The 13,195-nt window shown below is 42.3% G+C and overlaps 1 protein-coding gene across 8 annotated transcripts in view; it reads left to right on the plus strand.

Moving 5' to 3' along the window:
- LOC144679098 (solute carrier family 12 member 7-like) overlaps nucleotides 1-13,195 on the plus strand; it is a 261,233-nt gene that overhangs the window by 245,850 nt on the left and 2,188 nt on the right. For all 8 annotated transcript variants that reach the window (XM_078539393.1, XM_078539398.1, XM_078539396.1 and 5 more), the window contains 2 exons: nucleotides 4,359-4,534; nucleotides 6,481-6,495. In XM_078539393.1, the coding sequence (XP_078395519.1) occupies nucleotides 4,359-4,534; nucleotides 6,481-6,495 (191 nt within the window). The remainder of the gene's footprint in view (nucleotides 1-4,358; nucleotides 4,535-6,480; nucleotides 6,496-13,195) is intronic.

Below are 13,195 nucleotides of genomic sequence, written 5' to 3' on the forward strand. Positions count from 1 at the left end.
AATCACATGTAAATGCTTGATTTGTTACGTAAGGCCACTTTACTACGGCTCCTCTGTACCTACTCTCCTACCCACTACCCTGTTTCCTTCAGTATTAAGGACAGCAGTTAAGAGTCAGGTGTGAAGGTTACCACAACAAATTAGCCTGTTTGTGCAATACAGATTGACATATTTTCTTGTATTTCCTCATAGAACAAATTTTGTCTAATTATGATTGAGGATGTATGAGCCTTTGGTTCAAAAGAAAAGAATGAGTAATTTTAACCTTTTTGTTAATGTCCTAAATAATTGGGAATCAGCTGTTTTGACCACCATGTCATGTGATCAAAATACAGCAACAGTGGAGGCTTTAGTGAAAATTAAGCACAATAATTAGGACACTGTTGCTTAGTGATTATGCTACCTGACTGGTATCTCAAAACCATGGGCAGGATTTAATACCCTCACCCATGGCAAGTTTGGTGGTGGGGAGGGTGGCAGGTGCGGACCCTGCTGCCTTCTCACTTCCACCCCGATGAAGTCTGTTGAAGACCCATGGGCGGCCTTCTCGCCTGTCGTCATTTGAGGCCCTAAATGGGCAATTAATGCTCACTTAAGGTACTGACCCAATGGAGCTGCCAGCCTCTGATTGGCCAGCAGCTCTCGCTGGGCAGGATTTTTCACCCTGGGGGTCCTTGATCCTGGGGAAGGCCTGCCGCTGTCCAGTTAAGTGTCTGAGTGGTACTTAGTATGGCAGGCCTTCCTAACAGAGGTGATGCTGGGCTCTCACTGGCTCTCTAGCTGGCGAGTGAGACCCCCGTTGTCTCCATTAAATACCACCCAATGAGTTCAAAACTCACCATACCAAGATGGGAAATTGAGTTCAGTCAGTCTGGTACAGCACCAGTGGAAAATTACCTTGAAAGCTATGTTGTGCCAATCTAACTAATGCCATTCAGGGCAGAGAATCTGCCACCTCTAGCTGGTCTAGCCTAGGTACACTGGGTCGAATGGCAACCTCCTGTGTTGTACAGTTCTATGAGATGTGACTCCTGTCCTTGACTCTGAATGACTTAAGGGCAACTAACCTTGCTGGTGGTGCCTACACACAGAGCAAATTTTAAAAAAAAGTTACCCCTCCTTTTGTGAGTCACATGCTGCCATGTACTTCGCCAACCAGTCACTGGTGTGATTTCAAATCACATCATGTTCTCCTCATTTCTCTCACTCCTAAAGGCATGGTTTGATTGTTTCCCTTTGTGCGTGGCACTCCATCACACAGCCTGATTGAAGCAGGCAAACTTGTATCAGGTGATACCTGACTCTTTGGGGTATCTGCCCAAGTTTAAGGATAAAAACAAAATTGAATGTCCAGATCATTATGACCAAATCTGCACCTTGTTCCTTTTTTCCTGCTTTTATTAAGAACGATGGAACAGTCTGCCTGGGAGATGATGGAAACAAAGTGTTGATTCATTCGAGTGCAAAATAGTTTCAGAAAATAATGTTTTGGGATACAATAGATGAGTAATTTGAAAACATGACGTGTGGAAACTGTCGCTTGCTTGGGGGAGGAGCGGTTAACATTAGACCAATGGTTCCCAAAGACCTCCACAACATGGGGTTTTCATGCCTCATGTTTGGGTTAATTGTTAATTCCTGTTTAGAGATTGATTTGCTATGATTAGTCAACAACTCTGTTATTGCTGTATCAAGTGAAGATGGTGGTAGCTGAACTAGATGGAACTTAGGAAATGCCAGATGATAAAAGACCTTGTTCCCAATTAAAACTTTCTCCAACCATCTCTTCCCCTTCCCCAAAATTTTATTTTTTGGGAAACTTTTTTATAGGGGATTATTTTCTAATGATTGCCCCGTACTTAAATATGAAATTTCCAAACAGGCTCACCTCCATCATTTGTTGCAGAGCAAAGCTCCGTGCACATTGTCACTAATAACTGGCATCACTTCCCACACTATGATACTGATACTGTCAAGACTGGTGACAAATAACCGAGACCAACAACAGTGATTTACCAATCGGTGATTGCAAGGTGATGAATTTCAATTCGGTTCAAAGTATTGCAACCCAAACCGTCACTGCTATCATGTCACATGATATAGAATGTTTACATCTGTTGTTAAGCCACTTCTGGTTATTTTCCATATGACCAAATAACTTTTCAGTATTGTGTATTTGGAAGCCATTTTCCCAATGACATGAAATTACTACAATGACAATAAAAACAGAAAATGCTGGAAATACTCAACAGATCAGGTAGCATCTGACAGTGTTGATGCTTCAGGTTGAGGACCTTTCTTTAGAACTGTAAGAAGCTAGAGATGGAACAGGTTTTAAGCAGGCTCTGAGGCAGGAAAAGGGTAGAAGACTGGAGAGATTAAGTGGTGATGGTGCAGCGCAAAGGGGATGGTAATGGGAAAAGTAAAGAAACAAAGGGTAAGTCTAGAACTAATGTAAATGAAAAGCAATGAAGATGAAATACTTAAAAGAGACAAACAAGTTATGTTAGAGAGTAAGAGCATAACTTTTTTTGCCTTGCACCATCCAACTTCTCTGCCAATTACTAAACACTTTATTCCTTCCCGAACTAAAATTTACAGCCGTCTATCTTGGTGCATTTGCTAATCAAGGATTAAGTTGGTCTAAATCTTACATTTTGAAAAGAAAGTACATCGCCCCTGACGTGCAGCCAGTCCATGCTTAGAGCTTGTGTCATCAAATTTGCTTGTGTAACATTTGGCAAGAGCAGCTTTGAAGAAGGCAATCTGGGTCATGCTGTGAGTTTGAAGAATCCTCTTTCACATCTGAGTTTTGATTCCAGCTAGATTGATGGGATTAAAGTCTCTCCCATTAGTTGAGAGCAAAACTTTAAGGAAAATGACCTGAGGCCTTTGAATTCATCCACTAATTAGGAGAACTCCTGTCGTGCAGGGAAGCCTGTGGCAGTGATTACAAACTTTAAATTAGGACATGTGTAGACTTAGAATGATCCTCCTTGTTGTCGAATAGTCTGATACTTGCTATCAATATCACATAATAGCCACCTGGATGAGTTGTCTTGGTTTGATGACAAGTGCTCCAGCAAGGAGTTGAAGCCTTTGGAAAGGCTCGGAAGTTGAAGAGAAGAAACAGTTTGAGTAGTCTCGGACAAGTTTCCAGTGAGTGTAGGTCAGTAGCCTAGTACTAATTGCAGTAAATTTTCAGTGCGGTATGGAGATTCCATATGGGTGCTTAGTATTCAAGATAGGACACTTCATATTGGTGCAGTAGTAGATAATGTTAGAATTGAGGCTCAAGGTTGAAGCATAATATATCTAATCTTATATCTGGTTGCATTGTAGCTGACATGGGAATGCTTATTGTTCACACAGAGTGTAGAAGTGGGGAAATACATTCCAAATCCCAAGGCAGACAATATTGGCCTTGATGAGCACTTAAACAAAAAACTGTGTGTGCCATGTCATGACGGTGAGCAGCGAGTTACCATGATCAGGAATGCACTACCTGAAAGTGTGACTGAAGCAGATTCAATAGTAGCTTTCAGAAGGGAATTGGATATTTATTTAAAAGGAACAAATTGCAGGGCTATGGGGGGCAAAGCAGGAGAGTTGGGACAGTTTGGAGAGCTATTTCCAAAAGCTGTCACAGGTATGATGGGCTGAATGGTTTCCTTTTGTGCTGTGTGAATCTATAATCAACAAGGGATCATCATATAATGTTCAGCCGATCTTGTAAATGTCCACCAGGACACCACTGAACCTTTTCTGAATCTCCTTTGTTCATTGTTCCTCTGCAGCAGTGAGCCTTGGTTAGTGTGGAGCTGTGTTCCTGTTTGTTTTGTAAAGTTTCATTCTTTTGCTTTTACTCTTTTTGATTGAACTGCATGATCTGTGTTTGTTTCCTACTGCATTGCCCACCAAAGATGGGTGCCCACTAACGTGACTAAAGTAAGTTGATGCTATGGTGTCATTTATGGCTATGGCAGTGGAGTGGTTATGAGGTCAGGAGTTCAACCGTGGCAAATTAAGAAACCGAATTGAATAAATCTGGTGATTGTGGACTGGCACCAAATAAAATTATGACAGAAGTTGCTGTTTTTTTGTAAAGACCCAACTGGTTCACTAAGGCCCTTTAAAGAAGGGAACTTGCTGTCTCTATCTGAGCCTACATGTGGCTCCAGTGGTTGACTTTTAATGCCCACAGGGCAGATAGGAAGGGACAGTAAACATGGTCTTGGTGATGTTGGCCCAGATCCAAGAACCAATTGAGAGACCATTTTTACTTTCCTCACATGGTTCTGTATGATTTGGGGGTTGTGCCGATTTGGTGACTGTTGTTTCCTTTTGACTTCCCTTAGGCCCAACTGATACATGACAGAAATGCAGCTGCTCACTCCTCTGGTACTGACAAGCTTTCAGTTGCTCCAGAAGGAGTGCACATGACCTGGACCAAAGAGAAAATCACTGCAGAAAAGCACAAAAATAAAGAATCATTATTAACAGAAGGTGTGAGAGATATTTTTAACATGAAACCGTAAGTTGATTTCAGTTTTATTTTTAAATGAGCATGCTATGTTTGGCCTCATTGTCACCAGCTTTTCTGTTAAGTGTGTTCTGTAATGTGTAATCTGAAATGTGTATTAAATTCCCTGTACAATTCTGAGGACTGCTTAAGTCAGTTCACAGAAACAAATGTTCTAAATCTTGAATCGAAAAGCACCAGAAAACCCAAACTCCCTTGTTAACCCCCAACACCTGATGTAAACTGACTGCAGTCATTTGAGCGATTGGACAAAGGGAGAAGCACCAATGCAATTTAAATAACGGGTCTCCTTTGTGTCTCGTCTAACTGGATGGAATAGGGGCGTCTTTGGGTTACATTCATGTGAGCACAATGCGAGGGCCGACCACTCATTGCTCAGGACAGTAAAGCAAAATGTTCATAAAAAAATTTGGATTCATTATTGCCAAGTGTGTGGCATGGGGACCTGAGGGTAGTTAAACTGAAGAAAGTGAGGCAAAGATTGTCCTATGCCTAGCTTAGTGGTTATGGTGCTAGACTAACCCAGGTTGGATCTGGGCAACATCACTAAGACCATGTTTACTGTCCATTCCTACCTACTCTGAGGACATTAAGAATCAGCCAAACAGCATGGGACTGAAGTCACATGTAGGCCCAGACCAAATAGAATAACGTTACTGTGTTAAGAAGATATTCAACTAACACCAGAATGCTGTGAATCAAAGCAAACTTGTCCCAAATGCCTTCCAAATGATTACTCTAGCAGATCCTGCAAAACCATTTCTAGGCATTCTAATTACAGTTATTAGTCACTGAGCACAGAAAATATTGAAGTTCACCAACAGCTTAAAATTGATCATTTAAGATGGGAGTGGGCTGATGTTGATGCTGTATTTTGTACTTGGACTGATTATGGACATCAACAAGACAGAACAAGAGATGTTAGTGGTGGATAGGAGTTGGGGATGGGTGGATTTGCTTGGTTTGATTGATTGGGTTTACTGAATGCCACTAGCACACATGGTCTCTCCAACAAGCCTTTACCTAGGTGCCTTGTGGAAGAGCTGGATATAAAACCTCACCATTATGGGGTGATATCCAACTTTAGGGTGGGCAGAAAACCAGTGGTAGTGATTGGACTCATCATTAACAGAAGGGGTTGTGTAACGGAGGTTGGTAGTTAAAAACAAGCAAATAACTTACCCACTTAGATCTTGACTGTTAGCGGCAACAACTTGCTGGCTGAAGCCTCATAACCATACAAATCAGGCTGCATTAATAAGATTGTGATACATTTAACGTTGACCAGAGTAGGTTGGCAGCTGATCTGAAGTCAGAAGAGGCCCCTTCAGGTGAGTCTGAAACCTTCCTTTTATGGAGCCACGAGGAACAGAAGTGCTTTTTCAAGGCTGCATAAAGAAAGTTATGGTCACCCCTGCTGCTTGACACCCTACACCACCCTTTGCACTTCAAAACTCTGTCCACGCTAGTTGACTAGAAACCGATAGATCATTGGTGCTTACCTGATCTTCACCTGCTGATTGCCTGCTTTTGGCCCATTCCAGGAGTAGGAGTGGACCAGTGGTATTTAACTGGTGGTTAAGATTGCCATGACAACCTACTGCCTGAGTGGTTTGCCACCCTGAGTTAAAATCTGCCTCTTTTGGAAAACATGTTGGTGCTTTCTGATTTGTCGTATCGCTGTCAATCAAGGATACTTGCAAATCACAATGAACCAAACGTTAGCCACGTCTGGAAACAATTTGAAGCATCTGAGGTATTGTGGAGTCAATGTGTTGTATTATAATGTCCTGTAACCTTTTCAAGTATAATTGTATTTTAGAAATGTTGTTTTTCTTCAGCCTCTTTCTTTGGCACTTTGTGAAATTAGGAGCAAACAGCTTCAATGTTCGAAATTTGCAGTAACTGTCATTTTTCTTTCCCTCTGTTGTTTTCAGAGAATGGGGAAACCTGTAAGTCACATTTTGATTTTAATTTAATCTGTACTCCTTGTGTGTTTGTATTTGTAGATAGTCCTTAACAACACATGATGCTTTCTCCAAAAGCTTTATTAACTGCAGACTGGAGGGAGTTTGCTCTGTGTTCAAATTATTCCCAAGAGTAAGGGCTAATTTTGTTTGCACTAAACTTGCTATACCAAGATTGTTTTCTCTGTTATTAGTGAGAAATTTACATATTCAAATTGGATATTAATGTGGTGTCCAGTGCAGCTCCACACAGTGTCTGTATATTTAATTTGCCTTCGTAGTTTCCCAGATCTTTGATTTTTTTTTTTCTCTATCTGGGCAGTGACTTTGATCATATTTCTTCCTTTGGTCAACATTGGGAGCAGGTCCCACCAGTGGAGACCTGTGTTCTCCTAGTCCACCTCCCACCTATCACTCCCCATGAACTTAAATTCATCCAAAACTTGGCTGCCATAACCTAACTTGCACCAAGCCCTGTTCACCGATCAGCCCTGTGCTCACTGACCTACCTTGGCTTTCAGTCCAGCAAATGCCTTAAATTTTAAAATTCTCATTCTGTTTTCATATCCTTCCATGGTTTTGTGCCTGACTATATCTGCATCCTTCTATAACCTTCTGCTATCTCTGCATTCCTGCAACTCTGGCATCTTGTGTATCTCTGGTTTTCTTGGCACCTCCATTGATTGCAATGCCTTCAGCTGTCTAGGTCCGAGCTCTGCAATTCCCTCACTAAACCACTCTACCTCTCTCTGTCTCCTTCTTTTGAGACGCTCCTTAAAATCTATCAATTTGACCAAGCTTATGGCCACCTATCCTAATATCTCCTTATGTGGCTCGGTGTCAAATTTTGTCTGATAATGCACCTGTGATGCTACTTGGGATGTTTTACCAAGTTAGAGGTACTTTGAATGAATGACTGATTCAAATCTCATTCACCAGAATAATTAGGTGAAACATAAAAAGCAACCTGACATTTGGAAAGTTTTCCCAAACTTAAATGACTAACTTCCCTTTGAATTATTTTCCAACCTCTTTAAACTGGTGAAGGTAAATTGACTCAGCCCAAAAAAGAACATCTCTGGCATAACTACCCAAACCCCTTACTTTTCACAGTAATACAAAAATTTTTGGAATACTTCTGACACTACCAGTGACCTTGGGTACTGAAGACAGAGACTCCTGCTTGGATGTAGGAGGATCAACGCTTTGACCCATTATCATGCATGTGACGGGGAAGACTATGGGACAAAATTTCTTATCTCATATTCACATACACACCCTTCAAGTAGAAAAATGGGTGTATAACAATTGAGGAATTGTATTGGATCTTTAGTTCATTTTTCTCTCCCCTAATTGCCCCCCCTAGTAATACCCTGGATGAGAAGGGCTGTGGTTGGCTTTCAACAGCCTTCTGAAATGGTCTAACAAGCTATTCAGTTTGCTGTTATGCCTTAGTAACACACTGTGCATTGTGTTTACAGCTAAAGCCATTGGATGACTCCCTTAAAATAAGGATGTCCTTTTCCATTTGCTGAGCAAAAACATATTGAGGAGATGAAAAAGGTTTTTCTTTTAAGAATCTCTCCATGCTACTAAGCCGCATTTTGCCACTCATTCCAGAATTAAATGGAGGGTACCCTAAACCTCGATACATCAAACCCTGGCAGACCTTGTAAATTGGACACATTACCACACCGATTATAATATATAAAATTTTAATATAGCAGGCTATTGGTTTGAACAAACAATGAAGCTTTTGGGTTATGTGGGCTGAAAAGGACTGAGAGGTTATTCTCTTGCATGTGTTTTGTGTGTTGGATTTATAAGCATGACACTGATCATAAAGGGTTTTCACATCGCAAGTATGATTTCTGGTGTTGCAGTGGGCTGTGTAGTAGGAGCTGTTTAACCTTACCTGAATGTGCCTTGGAGGGGTGGTGGTGATGTGGCTGTGTTGGAGTATCAGGCAAACTCATCTCCCTGAAACGTTTGTAGTGTGCCTGCTCCCAAAAATCAGTTTCAAAATGTGTCATACTGGATGCAAGTTAGCACAGAAAGGAAGCCTTTTCAGTACAGCTTTTCCATTTATACCTTGGATTAAAACCCAAGTCAGGAAGCTTTTGCCTCAGTAACACCAGGGACAATTGATGATGGGACTATGGAACAAACATTTTTCCAGACACTTCACAGCCACCAACACCACACCTTTTTAAAATGTAGAAATACTGCTGCGGCTCCCAGCTCAGATATCTGAGATCTGGATATGTACTGCACAGTTCACTAATATTCTTTGGGGAAGGGAACCTACCCCCTTTACCCAGTCTGGTCCATGCCTGGCTGCAGTCCTACACTATGAGATCAACTCTTAATGCCATCTGGGCAGCAATGAATGGCATTTAATGTGGCCTTGCCAGTGTTGCCCTAAAAAAAAAGCCCTACGGCCATTCCGTGGTTTGTATGTGAATGGCGATCATAAGCTTTGAGTTTTCTATTGCTACTGCTGGAAATTCTGTAACCTCTTTTCACTGCTATACCATATTTGTCAAGGTTCGTACATTCTAAGTTCCTGTCATGAAAAATTTCAAACATCAGGACTTCAGGACCTGTGTTGAAGCAGTGAGTGTACTTTTACACTTGAACCTCCTGACCTGCAGTAAAACCAGTTCCCTAGCTCCATGAAGTAGTGAAGATGACCTAGGAAGAATAAAGAGGCCACATGTACCTTGGAACTAGATGTCCAAAAGAGGTAGTGGAATAGAAAGGCCTGGGGCGGGGGTTCAGACACACCAATCGCCAACAATAGTGACTCAAAGTTAATAAAGCTTTTTTAAAAAAAAACTGCGGAACTGGGGTTAATTTATGGTGGGATGGAATTAAAAAACAGAGAAGTCATATTAAACTTGTATTGAACTTCAGTTAGGCCACACCTGGAGCTCTGTGGATAGCTCTGGTCTCCATCTTGTAAAAAAAGGGATAGAGACATTGGAGCAGGTGCAAAAAACACGTTTACTAGAATGATACTGGAACTGAGGGGTTTTTTTTGTGAGAAAAGTTTGAACAAGCTGAGGCTCTTTCCTCTAGAAAAGAAAAGACAGAGGGGTGACCTGATGGAATTTTACCCTATCAAACCATTCCATAATCTTGTAGAGGTAGAGATAATGTTTACACTTACGGGAGAGACCAGAACTAGGGACCGTAAATATAAGATGGTCATAAATAAATCCACTAGGGCATTCAGGAGAAACTTTTTTACCAGAGAATAGTTGGATGTGGAACTCTATGCCACAGGGAGCAGTTGAGGTGAAATAGTATAGACACATTTAAGGGAAAATTAAATGAGCACAGAGGGAGAAAAGGTTGGGCAATAACCTCTGAACTCCCTAGCGTTGGATTTGGGGGATACCCCCAAAGATGTGCAGGGGAATCCCTCTCTGAAGTTCCTGGGTAAGGGTTTGCATGGCAATTGCCCAGAGGTGCACACTTCCTCTGGACGATTGCCCTGTGCTGGGAACCATCTGAAAATGCGGTTTAAATCGCAAACTTCCAGTGGTTCTGCCAGGGTTACACCAATAGTTACTTGGAAAAAGTTAAGAGTTAAAACCTCTTTGAACTTCTGGGTAACTGGGTAGACACCCAGGCCAACCCCCACCCCCTCCCCAGACTCCTCCCCCCATCGCCCAAAACACCCGCCATGGGACTCGCCCCACACTCCCGACCACTCTTGACCTCTGACCACTCCCGACCTCTAAACCCCCACCCATCACCCAAACCCCTCCTCCCCCCAAATCCTATCCACTTATCTTAGACACTTACCTTCTCCTTGGCTAGTCAGTTTCACTGACCCTTTAAATTTACCTGCTTTACAGCAGCTAGATCCTCGAATCTGCCAGAGCTGCACTTTGCAGGGACCTGGAAGGAGTCTTTCAGTGCAGGCCCCAAAAGCTCTGGTGTATCAGTGTAATTTTCAGGGGCAGGTAAATATGTATTTATTTCTTCCAATTCCATCTCTTTCTGATGCTAGTTGGAAGTTACGGCCCAATATGTTTATAGGAGATAGGTGAAGGGTGGGAGGAGGCACGCATTGAGCATAAACATTAGCATCAACCTTATGGGTTGAATGGTCTGTTTCTGTGCTGGAAATACTTTGTAATACTGTATAAGATGTCTGCTCACTGCTACGTTCAGATCTGCACAGCATTGCCCACTGTACCCCATCAGTAAAACTGAGATTCTACAACCATTATATAGATGGAACAAATTCCACAACTGCTTTTAAAATGTACAGACATCAGATGACAAATGTCTGTCTTCCCTCCCCCTTCACTTCATTAGAATCCCATGCACCTCTGCAGTATAGTCCACCTCTATCCTGGCTTAGTCTCTCTGCTACTGAAACCCTGAACACGTGTTTTCATTAACTGTTCCACAAACTCTTGCTGGCTTCCCACCCCCCACAATCCATAAACTCCCATCTTATTACAAAGCCATAATGCTTGGCTGTCATTACAGCCCTTACTGACTGTTTCTTGGTATCTTATTTAAAATATTTGTTCCTGTCTTTAAAACCCTCCATAGCCTTGCCCCACCCTAACTCAGCTATCCCCAAGTCTCTTTTGCCTCTTGTACATTCCTTTAATGCCTCCATCCCACCGATGGCAAAACAGCCTTCAGGCCACTGAATCCTACTGTCTGGAATTCCCTTGCCAGCTCTTTCTTCGACATTTTCCATCTAGTTATCTGTTTCTCTTGCACTTATGTATAAAGTACCCTGGGATGCTCTTTACATTGAAGGCATTTTATAAAAGAGGGTGGTTTGTGCTTGAAGCACTGATTTCATCTGGAGTCAAAGCTGAGGTGCATGGTTTGTGTAGTTAAGATGATAAATGAGTTAACTTCATTGCTAGTTCCTCAAGATTGCCTGTAAGCAATTCATTAACCCCTCTCAGCAAATGAAAAGCACCAAACACCATTGTACTGGAAAGTCTTTGATTTCTTTTTCTGGCTGTACAGTAAGAGAGAGAATGCAGAAATAGGATACAGCAAGCAGTGCAGTATATTGAAATGAGAAGGCTTGTGGAGGCAGCTTGAAGGAGCAATTGAGAGCTTTTGTGGAGCTTGAAGTGTTAGAAACGCAGTAGAGTCATTGAGCGTTAGTTTAAATCAAGGTGATTATGAATGTGGGGTGTAGGGGGCATTTTTTAAAAATGTATTATCATCCAAAGGAAAATTTTATAGATTGAATTCAGCCTCATCAAAGCTGCATTTCTATATGCTTATCTTACAATGAAATAAAAACAGCCCATGAATTCGTAGAAAGTCTTGATCTTTTTTATTAATTCATGAGATGTGGGTGTCGCTGGTTAGGCCAGCATTAATTCCCCCATTGTGGTAAAAACAACCACTCTGAATCTGAGAGCTTTTAAATAAGTAAAGGCTTTATTTAAGCATATGCTGCAGAGAGAACTACAGTTGCTATGGTGCCTCTCACTATGATACAGGCTTTGTAGCACATATTTATAATTCTTAACTTCCTAGTTTTCATTATAGTGTTTCTCATTAATTTCTTAACAAACCATACTATTCTATCAGCAGGTGTTCCCATTATCTCATCCCTCAGGCTTGGGTACAGCCTTCAGTTCCCACTTATCTCCTTGTCTTGTTCAACAATGAATGTCTGTGAAAGTGGTTATTGTTACAACTGCTGGGCAAGCCGCTTCTGGAACTATCCTTGGCCAGGGATCCCATCATGCCTATAGTATTGGCTAAATTTCCCATCATGCCTAGAATGTCCCCTCATAACTACAGTTGTCCATTCTAAAGCTATTCACACACGTTTTAATATCAATCTTAATAAAATCAAATCATTTATCTCACTTCAGCCCATCCCTAATTGTCCTTGAGATGGTGGTGGTGGTGGGATTGTCATCTTGAACCGCTGCAGTCCATGTGCTGTAGGTACACCCATAGCGCTGTTAGGGAGGGAGTTCCAGGATTTTGACCCAGCGACAGTGAAGGACCGCTGCAGATATAGTCTAGCTACTTTGTCCTTTAAGACTCGGCCACCTCAGTCAGCAGTGGTGCTACCGAGCCACTCTTGGTGATGGGCATTGAGGACTCCCACCCAGAGTAGATTCACACCCTTGCCAATCTCGGTGCTTCCTCCAAGTGGTGTTCAACGTGGTGGAGTACTGATTCATCAGCTGAGGGGGGGTGGGGGGCAGGGTGGGGGGGGAGGGGGGTGGTAGTAGTAAGTGTTAATCAGCAGGAGGTTTCTTTGCCCATGTTTGCCCTGATGCCATGGGGCTCGGAGTCGATGTTGAGGACTCCCAGGGCAACTCCCTCCCGATTGTATACCATTGTGCTGCCACCTATGCTGGGTCAGGACATACGCAGGGATGATGATGTTGGTGTCTGGGACACTATCTGTAAGGTATGATTTTGTGAGTGTGACTATGTCAGGCTGTTGCTTGACTAGTCTATGGGGAAGCTCTGAGAGCTCAGTTTGCCATTGCCGTTGTCTTTCTAGTCAATGCCGAGTGGTCTGTCCAGTTCCATTCCTTATAAACTTCATAGCGGTTTGATACAACTGAGTGGCTTGGTAGGCTATTTTCAGAGGGCAGTTAACAGTCAACCACATTGCTGTGGACCTGGAGTCGCATGTAGTCCAGACCAGATAAGAGTAGCA

This window comes from Cetorhinus maximus, chromosome 3, assembly GCF_964194155.1.
Source record: "Cetorhinus maximus chromosome 3, sCetMax3.hap1.1, whole genome shotgun sequence".
Lineage (NCBI taxonomy): Eukaryota > Metazoa > Chordata > Chondrichthyes > Lamniformes > Cetorhinidae > Cetorhinus > Cetorhinus maximus.